The sequence below is a fragment of the Notamacropus eugenii genome, chromosome 7 (assembly GCF_028372415.1).
Source record: "Notamacropus eugenii isolate mMacEug1 chromosome 7, mMacEug1.pri_v2, whole genome shotgun sequence".
In the NCBI taxonomy this organism is placed as follows: domain Eukaryota; kingdom Metazoa; phylum Chordata; class Mammalia; order Diprotodontia; family Macropodidae; genus Notamacropus; species Notamacropus eugenii.
Window position 1 is genome coordinate 155339422 of NC_092878.1, and position 18738 is coordinate 155358159.

Sequence of the window (18738 nt, forward strand, 5' to 3'; positions counted from 1 at the left end):
GGCCTATAGTTTGCAGACTTTATTTCTTTCTACTTTCAAAAATTATGTTCTCTTCTCTCTTCCTTGTTGGCTGAATAGCTGGACCCAAGGAGTAGCTGGTAATGAGTCAGTGTCAAGTTGGTGGGAAGTCTCCAAGGGAGTGTCTCGGGAAAATGCGCTTGAAGCTACATCATCTGGCATTATCATCAGTGACTTGGATAAGAGCATAGCTAGCATGGGGTAGAGGCAGGCCTGATGTCAACACTCTCTTAGTTGAGGTTCAATGTTGGGATGAAACGAGATGTCCACAAGTCATCGAACAGTTAACAGAAGGAGGTTTACTTTGCTCTAATGCAGTAAAGATCTGCAACAAGGATATAGTGACAGAGCCTCTCTGGAGGTGGCTCCCCTTCTTTGTCTCTATATGGAAACATGTCTGGTCAGCAAGGCAGGGTGTGGTGACTTGGGTGATTTACAGAAATTCACTATCAGACCCTGACTGGACATGGACACAACTTTTTATGCCCTCGAGTAACCAGGATGCTGTGTCAAGGGATATTGGTGGCTATTCAAACTTCAGGGACAACTTTTTTTTGCCTTCTGGGGAAAACTAATCCATATTAGGGGAAAAGAGAGAAACCTTGGCCCTAATATAGTATGCCAGTCAAGTCTGCTGATAACAAAAAGGTGGGAAGGGTAACTAGCCCCCTGGCTGATTGAGTCATGGACCCCAAAGATCCTGGCAGGCTAGAACATTGGACTGAGTAGATACAATAAGATGAGATTCAAACAATTAAAAAAAATCTACTTCTCAAGTGAAAGATGGCTAGATAACATCTTGTTTGAAAAAAGGATCCAGGGATCTGAGTGGACTGCAAGCTCAGTGAGAATCTATGTGATGGAGTAGCCCAGAAAGCAAATGAGATTTCAGGGTACATGAAAAAAGAGCTTAGCTTCCAGGAATAAGGAGATGGCAGTTCCTTTTTCCTTGGTCTTGGTCAGACCACTTCTAAAGGACTATTTGAATTCTGGGTGCTACAATTTGAGAAAGTCTCTGATAAACTGGGGAAGATACAGAAGAAAGGTACCAGGATTGTGAAAAGCTTTGAATCTACCATGTTGTTCAAAGATTGGCTGAAGGAACTGGAGGTGTTTAGTTTGGAGAAGAGAAGGTTCAAGGAAATATGATAGTTCTCTTTAAGTATTTGAAGGGATGTCACTTCAAATCAGGCAATTAAAAAATTCTTTGTTCATATCCTTGATTCAGTAATGTGTTAGGGATTAGCTCTTAATCTTATATATTTGGGTTAATTCTCTACATATCTTACATCCCTACATGACTTTTATCAGAGGTGTTTGAGGCAAAGATTTTCCTCCCATTGATGGCACCCCTTCCTATCCCAAGCATTTTTCACATGAGCACTTCTCTGTAGTCAGGTCATAAACTCTTTTTAACATGTCTGTATTTTTGGTTGGGTAACAGAATTTGTCATTCTAGAATTTTTTGGTAATAGTTCTCTGTCACAGGCTTTGCTTTTCTATTTGAGTAGAACTGGGTATTTAGGGAGCACATATTTGAAATGCTGCAGTAAAATAATGAGACTGTCCTATCTATTTCACAGGCTGTATCTGCAGATGCAGTGGGATAGATTTCTTCTCTTAAAATTCATTTTTTTTCAGTGAATAAAAACCCATGTTTTCTCCTTCCCATCTCTTCCTGTCTTTACCATTATCGAAAAAGAAAGAAAAAGCAAAACCCTCCTAACAAATACATGTAATCAAGAAAAAAAAATTCTATGGGACAGATTTCAAGTAATGAACTTCTCGAAATCCAGTGGTGATGGGTGATGTCAGACTGGTTTTTGTGCTGTCACTGAAGATAGCTGCTGCTAGGTGTTTCACCTCTACCTGAGAGGAAATCAGATCTTAACAGAAGGTGATAGTTGGTGGTCTCCACTGTTTGAAGTCAGCTAGTCAGTCATTGCCAAATATGTGCCAAATACTGTGCTAAGCACTAGGGATACAGAGAAAGGCCAAGTCCAATTTCTGCCCTCAAGGAGCTCACAATCTAATGGGAGAGAAATAGGCAAAGAGCTATGTAGAAATAAGCTATACACAGGACAAAAAGGAAATAATCAACAGAGGGAAGGCACTAGAATTAAGGGGGAATTGAGAAAGATTTCCTGTAGAAGGTGAGATTTTAGGTGGGACTTGAAGGAAGCCAGGGGAGCCAGGAGGCAGACATGAGGAGGGAGAGCCTTCCAGATATGGGGTCAGGGTGGGGAAAGTGGATTAAGGTGCAAAAAACCTGGGAAAGTAGGCAGGGGGCAGGTTGTGCCTTCTTCAACAGTTTACTGAGTGATCCCTTAGTTGAACATGTCAGAAGAACAGTGATCAGCCCAGTCCTCATTACCAAGTGCTCTTTGAAACTAAAGATGAGGAAGAATATTTGACTGACTAGTGCTCCCCCACACTCAGGCTTTGGTGCACATGCAACATTTTAATATAAATATCCATTGTGCTGTGTCTCCAGGCTGCACTCCTGGACTTTTCCCATCGTGTTCCAGAAACTTCCTCAAACTGGAAACTCATTCCACCCCTGCTTGGATTTCACACAATGGAAGTACCTTCAACCGCTGGGGTCTCCCTTTCTGATTGACTTGTTCCTCCCAGATTTTACATTTTAATGAGGACACCCAGTTATGTCTTTATTCCTCTCCAGGCTGTACTCTTGACTCTCTGAGACTTTCTCTACAATGCCCCCATGCTGGGTACCTTCATTCAAGATAAATTTTTTATGGGGAAGAACTCACCAGCTGGGATAATCAGGAAAGTCCTGTTGGAGGAGGTGGTATTTGAACTCATCTTAGAATACTTTGAAGGCAATAAAGGGTAATCTTGTGTCAATAAAGAAAGATATAGTATTGGTAAAGAAAGATCTAGGGTAGCTTGATGGCACAGTGGATACAGTGCTGGCCTTGAACTCAGGAGGACCTGAGTTCAAATCTGACCTCAGATTCTAACTAGCTGTGTGACACTGGGCGAATCACTTAACCCTGTTTGCCTCAATTTCCTCATCCATAAAATAAGCTAGAGAAGGAAATGACAAACCACTACAGTATCTTTGCCAAGAAAACCTCAAAATTGGGTCACAGGGAATTGGGCATGACTCAAACGACTGAACAGCAATGACAAAGAAATGTCTGGAATCTCTGAAGCAAGATCTACCATCAGTCAGCCTAGTAATGGATTGACCAACTCAAAAGACCCAGTGCCTGAAGGAGGTTGGAGTCAGTCCCTCCTCCTCTCCACCAGTGAATCCTGTAGGAACACCAGCTAATGCTTCTTTCTAGGTCTTGTTGGTTACAAATTCACAGACTTGGAGGAAAATGTAAATGCAGTGACTCCCGAATGCAGGAAAGCATAGAAGCAAGAAGTTAAGGGGCTTCATATTTAATTTACAAGGCAAAAACAAATAGCATCTCATTGTGAGACAAGTCATGGTTAGTCATTGCCCCATCTGACTGCTGTCTGATGGATGCCAGCTGTGGCAGTTGACCTGAGTCACCATGAAACCTTTTGTGGCCTTGTAAAGAAGGAAGGAACAGAGCTATTATTATTCAAGTTGCAATTTCTTTTCCTCTTTCTGGTCTCCAGAGATGAACTTGGATCTAAAGGTCAAGGTTACACAGTTCTGGGCAGCAGGAGCTATTTCTTGAAGGGCAGTTGTAGTAGTGGAGAGGGAAATAAAAGGAACCTAGAGGGTCTGCCTCAAGTCAAGTGAGCCTTTAACACTGAGTCACTGAATTTTAAAGCAAAATATGACCTTGGAGATAATTCAGCTCAGTGCCTTCATTTTGTAGGTAGGAAAAATGAGGAAACTAAATGTCAGAGAAATGGTATGCTAAAGGCTTTCTAGCTAGTCAGTCAATGGTTTGGGCAGGTAGGGTGGGTAGTGGATAGACATGGAGTCAGAAGACTCATCTTGAGTGCAAATCTGGCCTCAGACACTTATTAGCTATGTGACCCTGGACAAGTCACTTAGCCCTGTTTGCCTCAGTCTCCTCATCTGTAAAATGAGCTGGAGAAGGAAATGGCAAACCACTTTAGTATCTTTGCCCAGAAAACCTCAAAATGGGGTCCCAAAGAGTTGGACACAACTCAAAACAACTGAATAAGAAAGTCAATAAGTCAGGACCAGAATTCAGATCTCTTGACTTTCACTCTGGTGCTCTTTTTTGTTGTAAAGGTGAGACTGAGCAGATTACTTAATCAAGTCATTCTACTCCACCTAAAGTAAATGATGGTATGGTCTGGTATCTTAACCATGTGAAAACAGTCAATCACAATCATAATCTTTATATTAAGTGAAAAAAGTCCTTGAAACTAGTGTTTCACACAGAAATTGTGTTCAAAAAGGCTGAGGAAGCTTGGACATGTCCTGCAAGACTTATGTAAATTATCTAGTTAGAACCTGAATCCTTTGAGAGTTTGGAGTAAGTGTGGTGTTTCAATAAAACACCTGAGGAAGAGTTACCAGGAGAGGAGAGGAAGCCTCAGCTCTGACCTTGCCCAAGGTGTTTTTCATTCTCCCTGCTTTGGCCAGAGGGGAGCTCTGTGAGTTTCAAAGAGTCTGGAGAATGTTGGACTCCCCAACCTTGCTCACATGGAAGTCTGCTGCCTTTGTTTATTTCGCATTCCTTCTTCCCTGATTTTAGGCAGGTGTGTAACCCAAGGGTGATGTATCCAGGATGGACGCAACCTTCTGAGTTTGAAAGGCTCTAAGGTCCTATCAGAGGTCAACACCAACAACTATTCCTGTGTTTTTGAAAAGGACGGTCACTCCCCAACAAGCCAAGTACTGGTACAGTCCTGACAGCTTTACTAGCAGAATTGTTAGGACAGCACTAAGGTGAGGTGAAATGTAGAATTTCTAATTATCCATACTGTAAATATCTTTATTTTCTTATAAGTTAAGTGTCACTCTCCTAGCAGATTTTAGCAGGAATTGAGTCATAACTGAATCCTATATACTTCATTTTGCTAATATATGCTTCTGAGTGTTCTTTGTTTATAATTTATTTTTGTGTCTTTTGTGTATAGGAATAAATTACTTGTCCCAAACTACCTCTCTCACTTCAAGCTTTGAGGAGACAGAGACATGAGTAATTGTTTTTCAAAAGTCACGCAGGGAGCTGCCACTTTGAAGGAGCTTACAGGTCCAATGGTCATTTGTTCTGGCCACCTTTAAGTTCCTGCTACTCAAGTCTTAAAGAATTTTTCCATTGGGTGAGTGACTTGATGAACTGAAGAGCATGAGAAACAGGACCTGATTCCTTCTAATTAGAGGGAGGCTCCCCCAGGATCAAAACCTGTGCAAGGCGCATGCCTGAGTATAGAACAGAGGTACAGCATCTCAGCACCTGTTGGAACCAGTAGCAGCTCTCTTAAAACTAGAATTCATTTCTTTTTTTTTGCATTACTGTCACTTTTGTGTCTTCCCTTCAGTTTTTAGCCCTTAACGAAAAAAATGACAGCCTTTCCTTATAACAACACTGGTAGAATGTTACTGTCATGCCAGAGGAAAGTGAGGCATCTCAGTTTCTATTGAGGGTTTCAGAAGGGAGATCACCAAGGGAAGGGACATCCTTGCTCAGTTGGAGGTGGTTATATGACCCTCTGGACCCCATGATTTTTTTAAGTTCTCTGTACATAAAGACCAAGACAAGTAGAGTCTTTAGCAGGAACTTAGAGGTGGCCAGACCAAATAGCCACTGGACCTGTAAGCTCTTCAAAGTGGCAACTCACTGTTTGTCACTTTTGCAAAACAGTTACTTGCTTTTTGCTGGATCTAGTTGCTACAGAATCGATAATGCTGGGCTATACTATTACTCTTCTTCCAGAGGTGCCTTTTATGAGTTGGGAGATACAAAGTGGGGCCTCTAAAAATGGGCAAGGCATAGGAAGCCTCTATTGTTATATAGAAGTGGTATATTCTAAGCTTGAACTAGACTGGGTCTCTCAGGCATTAGTATCCTACATGAACAGGTTGCTACTCTATCAGAGACTGGGGGCTCCAGTCTAAGCCCCAGGACTGTGCCTTCTCCACTAGTTCAATGGGTTCCCATATCTGGGACTCAATTCTTTAGTAACAAATACTCTTTTTCCTGATTTCCTGATGGCTCTGCCTGCTATAAGAGAGGCATATGCAACTGACCCCAGAAGACATTAATTCAGTCTTATTGATCCCCTGAGGGAAGTCTTATGACGCGTGGGCTAAACTGTAGGCCTTGGGGAATGGGACTTATCTTTACCCTGAATGTGGTCAGAAGTCTGGTCAAGAGGCTGGCATCCTAGAGAGAACAGGACTGGGAAATCACATGCTCTACTTTGGGGTCAAAACCTTATGGGAGAATTTTGTTGATACCTCCCTCTACATACAGATATTTGTGGGGAATGCTAGTACCCTTCAGAGATATCAGATTAAAATGTGAGCTTCTTAAGAGCAAGGACAATTTTTTGTCTTTTTTTTGTATCATTTGTATTTAGCATGGTGCTGAGCATACAGTGGGTGCTGAATAAATGCTCATTGACTTGATTTGGTTGACATTGTATGCCCTGCTGCCACAACAACCAAGTGGGGGCCCTCATGAGGACTGTAAAGGTTGGGGATTAGGAGTAGGACCTATCTGGACATGGGGGCTGGTACGACGAGACCAGAAAATTCCACTAACCAAGGAAGAAGCAGTTATTTCTGGCTAACCATGTTCCTTATGTCCATCAAAGTGCTCCCCTCTCAAAGATCTATATAACAAGATCCCTTGTGATTTTAGACTCATCCCTGACTAAAAATTGATTATATTTGTCTCTTTACCCTGTCTCAGGGTGGAAGGTTTGTCTCCACTGAAGTTGATATCTTTTTGGGAAATGACATTATAGACCAATTGGATATCAAAACCCTCATGAAACATATCCTTCCTCTTGCACCCCTCTGCATCTTTGTTTCTGATCAGGGCACCCATTTGATTGTAAAAGAGGTCTTGGACATGCCATAGTGATACCTACTGGATTTTCCACCTTCTGTAATGCCCAGGTGGTTTGCGTTGTTTAATGCTTGAATGGACTCTGAATCAGCTTCATTATCATGCACATAACATTTGGGGTGGGTTGTCCTCCCTCTCAAGAGCTGCATCCTTAATGATTGGATTCTACCTTATGAAGGGGGAAGAATTTCTAGTCCCATCATGTCTTGGTTCCATCTTCCAGGCAGTCTTACCCAATAAGGACAGACTACTTTTGGATATAGCCCAGTTGACCATCTCGTGTCCATCCTTATTCCACTCTCTTCATGGAGTCATTCAAGTATCAAGGTCCATACTCCCTCAGGGAGCTCCATGCACTCTGGGGAAAGGGCTCAGTTGCTTCTCAAAGTATAGATTTCCTTTCTTCCACGATGGTTTAGACAAATCCTGTTCAGAAAGCGCTTGATGGACCATGGGCTGAATTGATAGGGGGGAGGGTGACTTACTTTATAATCACTTAGGAGAAGTGAAACTATCTCTGCATAACTATGGTAATTATTAATTTACCAGAAAAAAAGGGATCTTAGTTGACTTTATGGCAATCCTCAGTCCCTGGATGAAGGTGAAGGCTTATTCAGCCCCTTTGGAAAAAGTAGGCAAACCCTCAGCAGATACCTCCAAAGGGGAAAAGATTTAGTATAAAACCTCTCCTATAGGGCTCCCAGTGGGGGACTAAGAATATTGAATATTTCTTGAGTATGGGGTGAGTCATGGTATGAACTTAGATAACTAGGGCACAGGCTACATGCAAAAGACTTATGACCTCTTGTCTATTTTACTAGATGACCCTGTTGGGAAGTATCCTCATTTGTTTTGATTGTCCCATGGTGCTGGTGCTGCCCTTGCTTATTTTCCATGTCACCCCTTTACAGCAGGAGATCTACTTTGAACTATGAAGCTTTGGTCTCACCCTCCACATGGACAGGATTAGTAAGATTTGGGACTTTGTCCTCCCAATGGGATAGGCAGGGCTTGAGGAACCTGGGGAGACATGCAAACTGATGCAGAGTGAGGTAAGCTGAGCCAGGAAAACAATGCATACAATGACAACAATATTATAATAGTACAGTGACTACAATATTGTAAGTTCCAACAACTTTGAAAGGCTTAGGAGCTAGGATCAGTCTAATGAGCAGCAATGATTCTAGAGAGCTGGTGAGGAAACATCTTACCTACCTCCTGAGTTAGAGATTTTATACATATAGCTATGTGTGTGTGTGTTTATACACATATGTGTATATGCACACTTGCTTATGCAACCATGTACACATCTATATCTATCTTCAACATTACCAATTTGATTTAGAAAATGGAGATTTTATTTGCTTGATTATACATGTCAGGGGTTTTGTTTTGTTCTCTGCCTCAATTAGTGGGGAGGGGAAAAGTGGGAGAGAGAGAAGGTAGATCTTTTCTGATTGAAAAAAAATAAAAAAGGTAAGGAAGCTGTTCCCAAGATTTGATTAATCTAGTGGTGGAGCAGCAATGTGTCCTATGGCTTCAAACATTAACATAGCTTCTTGATCATCAAAGTATGTACAAAAAGGCCAGAAGAGTCAGTGTTCCCCCAACTTGGTACAGCTGCTGACAAGCACCAGGACAAGAAGCAGACCTATTTTAATGGGGGCAAAGATGTGGAGAAAATCCAGTGCAAGGGATATTGACTTGGGTGTACACTGAAGCAAATGGTCCTGGGCAACTGGAAGGAACAATAAGAGTATTGGGTGCCAGGGAATGTTGCCCAAAGAAGGGACTCGTGGACCCTACAGCTGTGACCAGCAGTCTTAGCACTTGGAATAAATTCCACTAGAGGAAGGGAGAAGCAATAGTTCAGAGGACAACCTGACTATAGATGATGAGAGTTGAGACCCATTCCCGAGATGATCTTACTTAAGGGAGTTGTGGGAGAAATTAGCCCATGTGGGGAATGTCATGACTATGGTCTTTGAGGAGTGGAGAACCTAGGTACACCCTCCCCCCTTACCCTGGTCAGCACCTTGGACAGAGTCCCATTTGCTCCGTATTAATTACAACCCTGGTGGACTTGAAGATAAACATTGATTAGTTAGTTTAGCTTAGACCTGACTCAAGAGAGCCATAAAAAAGGTAAGAAGAGAAAAGAAAACTATTTACATCCCTATATGGACATTCCCTCCCTCTAAATGAGTACCTGAAAAGGACAGCCCCAAAAGGCCATGGTCTCCCACTGCATCCTGGGCCATCTCCAGTCATCCTGATGCATTGATGAATATCTGGTCACTGGACCCAGATGGCTCAGGAGGAGAAAGTGAGGTTGGTGACCTTGCATAGCCCTCCCTTACTCAAAACAGTCAAGTGTAAGTCATGTCATCATTTCTCTGATGTTGTGGTCTTCTTTGAAAACAAAGGATGAAGACAGACAGACAGACCCTGATGAGGGATGGGTATTTCAAAAGGAGAATGATGATGATAATCTGGGCATTTCCATAGTATACTACACCTTCATTTCGTTGATCTTCTCAACAGTGCTTAGAGGTGGGACCTTTTTGTTTTTGGGTGTGATTTCACTGGTATAGAGAACTTCTGATGAAGAAATTCCCTGTGTCAATGCAGATCACCACATCCAATGCCATTTATATTAGAAAATCACCTAAAACACAGAATTTAAATAATGCTTTCCTATGGTCAGAAGCAGGACTTGAACCAGGTCTTCCTGACCCTAAGGAAGGATCTTGCTCTCCACACGTAATAGGTGCTTAAAAAATATTTTTTGACTTGCCTTGCCTCTTGGGGTGTATAATATTTATATTTTTCTCATATTATAGAAGAGCAAACTGAGGCCCATAAAAATGAAGTGGCAAGCCTATAATAACAAAGCTAGTTAATATCAGAGGCAGGATTCAAACCCAGGTTTCTCCAAGACTATTTTACTACCTGTAGCATCGTATTTGCTTTCAGAGGTATAGACTCCTGAGATACACTGCAACAGAAACAGTCTATAAAGTAATTTATCACACTTTCTCTGCCCTGATCTCTCTGTTCCCATCTTTACTAGCAGTCAATCAGTCAGCAGTTAATAAGCATTTATTATGTACCTACTATGTATCAGGCACAGTGCTAAGCACAGGGGATACAAAGAAAGTGAAAAAGAAAACAGCCTCTGCTCTCAGGGAGCTTACAGTTAATGGAGGAGATAACAGTTATTACTAAAGAATATCATACAGTTTGAAAGAAGATGGTCAATCAATCAATTAACCAATTGATCTTTATTGATCACCTACTATGTGCAAGGCATTATATATATATATATATATATGTGTGTATATAAAAAGTACAAGACAAAAATCCCCGCCCCCAAAGAGGTTCCATAGTGCTGTACAAATGCAAAGGTGGGAACATGGGTGTTTCTAGGATAAAGTGGCATCTCCCAATCTATCATGAGTCTAATATTATGCTCTTACAAGAGACGTAGGAGGAACAAGCATTTATTAAGCACCTACTACGATAGGCACTGGGCTAGTGCCTTACAAATATTATGCTCTCACAATAGCCTGAGCTTGCCCAGAGAAGTTTATGCAGGTGAGTTGTTTTTTTTCTTCTAATGACTAGCTTTCTTGGGATCATGTTTAAAATAAAAACAAGTCTTTAACTCAGATAACACTTGCTCTTTGGTAATTTATATTTCATAGCACTTTTAGGCAAGAAGGATCTTGTCCATGGTTCAAAGTGCCATTAATCTCAAAATTCAGAATCTAAGTAAAATTACATAGAAATGTCTGTTGGACATCAAACTCTTATATAACCAGCAGAATAAGATGGTGTGCCTGAGAATAACTGTTCTACACAAAGAGAGGCTATCCTCTATGTTACTAGTATCAGAATCTGATCCCCACAGAGCCATTTATTCTGTGACAAGGTGTTATCTGATTTGTCTCGGACAGTGTTTCCCAAACTGTGTGCTCTAGAATCCTGAAGACTGTGAGTGAGTAGGCTGGAGAGGACCTCTCTGAAGATTGTGACTTTGGTTTATGGGTGTCTGAATCCCAAAATGGCAGCCTCTTCAATCCTTTTCCTCCCCCAACTAAACCTTGCCTCCAGAGAGTTTCTTCAGAGCTGCACAGCTCAGCTCATCACCTCTATAGAAAGAAAGAATGTCTAGTTTTGCAATGAATCTATTTCCCTTCTACCTTTCTCCATGACTTTTTTGAAGACTCTTCTTTAAGGAAGCTATAGTAAAACTGAAAGAAAAAACAGGAGTCCTTGTTTGACTTTTCCTGAAATGTACCCAGTAGTGAAGTTTATTTCAAGCCAGTGGCTATTAGAGTAGCAACAATTGAGCAGGGGGAAAAAAGGGAGATAGGAAGAGATTAAAAAAAGCAATGAGACATGGAGAGGTGGTGCGCTTGGGAATGGGATAAGTGAAAAAGAATGGTGTTTTAGTGGAGAGAGAGAAACTGAGAGGTAAAGGGAGAGAATGCAGTGAATGAAATAGAAGTCTCAGAGAGAGAAGATAATAAAAGAAGGGCAGCCCATGGGGTGAGAGAATGAAGTCAATATGAGAATTGAAAGTACTATAAAAGTACTATGAAAGTCATGCTACAAAAGGAAGAAAGAGGGGGGAAAATTAGAAACAGGAGAAAGAAAAAAGAATTAAAGGAGACAGAGGAGGAATATGTCAGATAAGGAGAGGAAAAAGGAGGTGGGAGGAGAAAGCAATCCACAAGATACTAAACCTGTGATTTCATTTGCATGGGAAACTCTAGGGTGAGGAAACTCCTTCCACTAAGGCAGCTAGCACCTTATCAGCAACTTATAGTCTTGGAAAATTGCCTAGAGAGCACAGAGAAGTTAAGAACTTGTCCAGGGTCACAAAGCCTGAATGAACCAGGGGCAGGATGTAGGCTTCAAGGCCAGCTCTTCATCCACTGTCCCACATTGCCTTTCCTGCCACAAAGAGAACCTTAAATGAGAAAGAAATAGGAAAAACATTCCAGCAAAGACCCAAATCAGAAAAAAAGGTAAAAAAGCACACAGATCAGGCTAGACCAAGCAGAGAATTGCACACTCCGATGGAGAGTTCCCCAGACTTCCAATTCTTGCAGAAGCCAGCTGTTTTGCAAATGTTGCATCTTCAGAGAAATAGGTGGTATCGACAAGCAAAGAGTATGTAGGATGGCTGAGATGGGCCTCTCTAACCCTTGATGGCTGGCTGTACCCCTGCTGTTTGCCACATAAGTAAAAGATCCAGCCATCCCTGGATAACCACCCTGGGCTTCTGTAAGTAGCCTGACTGGCTAGGGATTTTCCCCAGGACCATGAAGGCTGATGTGACTAGGAAACATGGGGTGTATGGAGGGAGTATCGGTCACCAGATATGTTCTGATCCTGAAGGACTCTTAGCGATGCAAAGTTAGTTTGGGAACCACTGCTATAAGATGCCATTTATCTTCTCTCAGAGGGTCCCTAGCTCTGAAGCAGCAGGCAGTCTGGCATCTGAAGCTCGGCATTTCCTGGAAGAGACAGAAAGGAAAGAGGCATCTCTGAGGGAACAAGTGTGTTGATATTGGTGCCATCAAGCTGCTCCCCAGCTGCCAGTCCACTCAGTGTGCTGCTGGGCTGGGCAGAGACCATTTCTGGCTCTCCATTCAATGGGCTTGGTCTTCTCTTGCCAAATGGAAGACCTGTGCTGGAAGGCTTGGAGTGGAGGCATGGCACCTGTTGGATACTAGGTACTCCTTTCTGTTTCATGCGACCTTCACTTCCTCCCCTTTCACTTTGGATGTTATCTGTGTTGGGGCTTTCTTCAGGGGCCTCGAGTTCCTCAGGAATAAGGTTATCAGTTCTTTCATTGAATTGGTCAGTGCCAAAGATTTTTGCCAGGACGTTGTTCCCATCTCCTCTAAGGGTACTTTGGTGGCATGGTGTGTTTGCTTGGAGGGAATCGGCTTCAGAAAAAGCCACACTTTCCACTTGTTCTACTTCGCTCCTTTTAGAACACGGTGAGTTTTTTTCAAATGTGACTGTTTCATCCCTGAAGGGATCTGGATTCTCTCCTTTCTCAGGTGGATTTTTCTCTGAACTATTTCGTTGGTTGGATTGGATGCCTGGGGGGTAGATGATGTGCCTAGCATGCTTAGTGTAACTTCCCTCCATGTATGCTGGATTCCTTTCTTCATGCTCCCCTGAAACAAGACCAAAGGGTGGAGAGTAGTCCATTGTTCCAAGAGGGATGTCTTTGAGCCCTGTGGGGTCACCAGCACAGCAGGGACTTCTTTGGATGGCTGGGGGATATGAATCTGCTTCTCCTTGATTTATTGGGTTGTTTTGAATCACAGATTCAGTAAACTGTTCCTTCTCAGGTAAATTTACCTGATTAATTTGCTCACTGTCATAGTTGAGTCTCTCTACCTCTTGATATGTTGGGCTTTCTCTAAGCTCAACTGGAAAGCTGCTGGAAAGGGGTCGATTTTCTCTTTGATTCAGGGCACCTGCTATAGATTTGTACAAATTGGTGGCCTGACCCCAGAAATTTGTACTGTAATGTGGCATGCTTCCTTTTTTTGCTGGGACATAATTCTTTTGGTCCCATGACCCCCAAGATGGAGATGGCATACTCTTTTCCTGTTCAAAGGCATTGGAAGGATAGTAATACCCACTTTTTTCTCCTGGTGGTGTTAGAGGAGGAGCCATGTTGTAAGATGGAATACGCTGTTCTGGGTTCCAGGGATAATATTCACCATATAGAGATTGTCTTTGTCTTGGTAAGTTATTTGTGGAATGCTGGGGGTATTCCTTTGGCCGATATGGATACCTTGGGGTATATAGGTATTTTTCGCGGTACCTAACTTCACTTTCTTTGAAGTTGGATTCCTTTCCCCATGCATCAGGTCCCTGGTAAAACTCATCACCTTTTGGATCAATTGGATCCTCTTCATTGTAAGTTGATAGTTGTCTCTGACTTGAAAGAGTATTCAGGGAGTATAATGGGTTTCCTGCTTGGCCTGCTGGCTTGAAAGTATCAGGAAAGTCTTCTCGTTCATCCCACGTACCTTTAGCATAAGGAGTTTTCCCGTGGGTATCATAGGGAGTGTATCCAGGGTAAGGGGCATTTCCTCTTACTCCAAGGGCTGGATAAAGTAAAGGGCCTTCCTGCCTCACAGTTTCATCCTCAAAAATTGGATATCCTTGTTGGGGATTCCATGTTTTGCTTCCAGGAAAAAAGGATTCTCTTGGAGTATAGGGTCCTTCCTCAGTATATGCAGGGTGGTGGATTCCATGTTTCATTTCTGGTTTCATTTCCTCAATTTCAGTATCAGATGGATCTTTTCTTGGTTCTGAAACTATTCCTTTGGGAAAATTTGATGTTTGTATACTAGCTGGGAATTTCCTGAAATCTACTCTTGGATAATAAGAATTTTCCTGTTGGTCAACTGAATTGACACTTGGTACTGGAGGGTTGCCCTCTGGAGGAGGTAATTTATAATTTGATTTGTTAGTTTCATAACCTTGTGAGTTTCTCCAGGGGCTGGTTGGAACCCTTGTAGGAAATGTCATTCTTTCTTTTTGAGTTGTTGGATTCTCCTTTGGGTTTTGAGTCTGCTCATCCCTATGGGCAGTGACATGCTTGGGATCTGCTAACCCACCATTTGTTTCTTCAGGGGTTTTGGTTGGACTCTGGGGTTTTCGCTTGTTATTTGTTAGATTTAATACATAATTGGGAGAATTGCTCTTGGAAACGTAAGGATAAACTTTTTGGAAAGCTGTGTTTCCTGGGGGAGCTACTTGTTTGTTTACATAGGCCAAATTATACCATGGGTAAGGCCTCTGATTGAGATAAGTTCTAAAAACAGGGATAGTCAATTGAGGCCCTGAAGGGAGTCCTGTTTGGGTCCATTGTCTGCCCACAGGAAAGCCTCTAAAATTAGGGTTTGGAGAGTTTTCAAAAATATTTGGCTGACTTGGGACCTGGGGAATCTGGCTTCCTGGTACATCATAGCCTGAGACATTAACAGTAGGAGCCAAGTTAACTCCAGGATGTACTCCTTGGTTGTTCCCAGGGTTCTGGGCTGGAACCTCCTTCCCTGTTGGGCTGGTCTCATTTCCACCTTGACTCCCTCCTGGGCTAGGTACAGTTGGTTGAGTTGAGTTGTTCTCAAGGGCTGTGGTGTTAGGGGGTGGGGCAGAGGTGGTGCTCTCCACTTTGGGTGGATCCTCCTCTTTGGGTTTTTCATAATCTTGCTGTTCAAACATCTCTTCTGAATAATATGGGTGTCGCCCTCCAAATCCGTGATATCCAAAATAGCCAAAATAAGGATTCTGTAGGGAGAAAGAAGTAAATCAGGAATTTCTCTTTGTTGCTCAATAACATTTCTTTGGAAATTTTTAATGTGAAGAAGAAATCTCATCAGCCATGTTATTTTCTGAATATATCTAATATCGCATTAGCTTTGACTATTTCTATCAAGAATCATCTTTTTTTCTTATGTTAAGTATCTAGCTTAGTTAAGTTATACTTAATCTAGTTAAGTATCTTGGTATAGTGACCAAAGAGCCATCTCCAATGCCAACAAAATCTGGGTTCAAGTTTTGTCTCTGACATGTACTGGCTGTGTGACCTTGGGCAAATCACTTAACCTCTCTGTGTTCTAGGCAACTCCCTAAGCCCATGAGCTGCAGATGAGCATTGACCTTCATTGGGAGAAGGAATTTCCTCACTTCCAAGTTCCTTATGTCAGTGAAGCAATGGGATTTGGTAACTATGTAGTAATTGTGAAACCGTAGATCTGCACCGAGATGCCAAACTGGGTAGGCATTCAGAAAAAGTCAGTTGACCAAAGTCATTTAGATTGTTTGAAGTATCTTCCTTGATTTGCCATGAGCCATGTAAAGGCCGGTCCCAAGCAGAACTGTGAAGTAGGCAGAATTTGCCTCAACATCCTCAGGCTGTCTTTTGTATGTCCTCTCTCCCTTTCACAGCATCTTCCTATAACATCTTTCAGGTCCCAATTCCTACATACTGGCAACCTACAGTTGGGAGAGGAGCTGATACTATTAACTTCCACCTTAGCATCAATTTCTCAATTGTACCCTTTCCTGAGGTCGCTTCTTTGAAATCTTGTTTCTTGTTGTCTGCTGTGGGAGGAATTCTGAGCATCCCTGGGTAAGTATTCTTGTAAACAGGAAACCTTCCTGAGTCCCTATGGTCCCATCATGTGGGCAGTTGTCCTACATGTGTAAGCCTGGCCCTGATTTACCCATTACACTTGGTGCTTTTAGCAGGAAACAGAATCATAAACTCCCAGAATCCCAGAATCGGAGAGCTAGAAGGACCTTTGAATTTCTCTAGGCCAACAGATGAGGCCAGATTGACGCTCAGAAGACTTTTCCGTATCCATAGGAGTAGAAATAGCCAGAACTCCAAATTGGATCTCCTTGTCTATGCACACAGTTGATCTTAGCCAAAAGGCTGAGCTATGATCATACTTATTACTATAGAAACTTTTTGGGGAGGGAGAAAATTATTCTCATTTTGTAGGTAGAAAAAAATGAGAGTCAGAGCAATGAGGGGCTATGTCTAAGGTCACAGAGGAAATCATGGGTTGGAACACACAGTTATACTATAGACTTTCCAGTGTGGTCCAAATATACCCTGAAAATTGTTTGCTACAACAACACAATAACAATAAACTTAATAAAGACTAAAGACCAGCTAGCATTTCTACAGTGCCTCCTCCAGGCAGTTTATGAGTATGATCTCATTTGGTCCTCACAGCAAGCCTGTGAAGTGGTTGTTATTATTATCCCCATTTTACAGTTGAGGAAATTAAGGCAGGTAGCAGCTAAGTGGCTTACCCAAGGTCACACTGCTGCATGAGTGTCTGAGACTGGATTTGAACTCAGGCCTTCCTGATTCCAGGCCTTGTGTTTTATCCATTGCACCACTTTGCTATTTCTGTTGGGGTCTTCCAACCGCTGCTCTGAATGCAGTATTTTGGGTTAAATACAACTATGATAAAAATAGTTCCAACTCTAAAGCTCCATGATAGAGGTAGAGTGTATGTCATTATACTCATTTTAAAGATGAGGGAACTGAAACACAAAGAAATGAAGTGGTTTCCCACACAGCTGGCAGTTAGTACAATTGGCACCAGTGCCTAGCCACTGGTTCCAAAGCCACAGCTAGCATGCCTGCCATTGTAATAGACCTCTTCTTTGTCTTAACAGACTGTGGTAGGGGCTATTTTATAATGGCATTTTTAAAAAGGCCTTGCTGCCTTCTCTCTCTCTCTCCCCCATCTGTCCATCTCTATTTATCTATCTCTCATTTATTTGTTTATCTGTCTATCCATCCAGGTATCTATATCTATCTATCCTTCTATCTACCTGCCTATCCATCCATCTCTCCACCCATGTACCTATCTCTCTTTCTATTGCCTATCTATCCATCTGTCATCTATCTTCATCATCATCATCCATCTATATCGATGCTGCAGTGAACTTCAGGTAGAACCATAGCAATCATGGGGCCACCAGGGCTTCAGTCAGGGTGACAGAATTTAGAAAGATCAAATACCAATTTTTCTTCATCATATAGAAAAACTCCTTGAGATTGGCATCTAGTTGGCAAGGATAATTAATAAAAATAGGATGCTACCAGATGGCATTCTGCCTTTACTCAGTAGCTGAATAACAGGTAAGCTTCTCCCTTGCCTGTCCACATTTTATTTCTGTGCCTCAAATAAGACTCCTGGGCAATGGACTCAACGTGACCTGGGGTCTCTGTGGACCAGTGTCCAGGAATTTTGGTTCCTGCTTCCGCTACAAGGTGGCATGCTGAGGTCTCTTCCCCTCATGTGGCCTTGCATTTCTGACAAATCTTCCTAGGCCACCATTTCTTTCTCAACTATAGGTTTTCCCAACTCTTTCATTTACTTGTTTTAGATTAAATTTTTATTTTTTCCAATCAATAGAAATCCATCTTCCCTTGTTCCCATTTCCTCCCTATCCCCATTGAGAAGGAAAGGAAAAGAAAAAAAAGAAGGAAAGAAAAAACAAAACCCCAAACCAGTATTCAAGTAGACATTTCTGAACTGTAAAATGGAAGGGGTTGGACTCTTTGGCCTTTAGGGAACCTTCTCACTTAGATCCATGATCCTGCACTCTGAAGTCTCTCCTCCTCTCCACCCTCCCATAGTGTCCTTCGAATGTCTTTGTCTTAAAAAAGTCAATTTGAGGTGCTTGCTGCATTGCTTCTATTCTTGGGCTTGTTTCATGGGTGCTTGGCCCAGGGTCCATCTTTGTAGTAGCGGCACAGGCTTCACCCTTGGAAGCCCCATTCCCACGATCTAACAGAGCCAAGTATTTCAAGGTGAATCAGGTGGTTAGGGTAATGTGGGAAATAATCCCCTCAGAAGGCTTAGATGACTAGTCTACACAGTTCATGCCTGTTTACGTTGCTCAGGCCCAGCAGAGTCCCAGCTATGGTAATTTACATTTTAATTTTAATAATGATGATCTGCTGATCTCTTATCCCATAAAATCAGAACTTCAAACCATTAGTCTGCAACACTATCATTCAGCTATGCTCCGAAGACTTAGATTCTAATTCTCACTCTTACTAATTAAGTGTGTAACCTTTAATAAGTTATATAGCCTTTCAAGTCATCAGTTTCCTCATTTGTAAAATGAGGAGGGTGGA

At 42.1% G+C, this 18738-nt stretch overlaps 1 protein-coding gene across 1 annotated transcript; it reads right to left on the minus strand.

The window, feature by feature from the left end:
- Positions 1–10393: 10393 nt before the first annotated feature.
- On the minus strand, positions 10394–15356 carry ENAM (enamelin). The gene has a single exon (XM_072624455.1). The coding sequence runs from the start codon at positions 15288–15290 to the stop codon at positions 12504–12506; it is 2787 nt and encodes a 928-aa protein (XP_072480556.1). The 5' UTR covers positions 15291–15356; the 3' UTR covers positions 10394–12503.
- Between the last annotated feature and the right edge of the window lie 3382 nt (positions 15357–18738).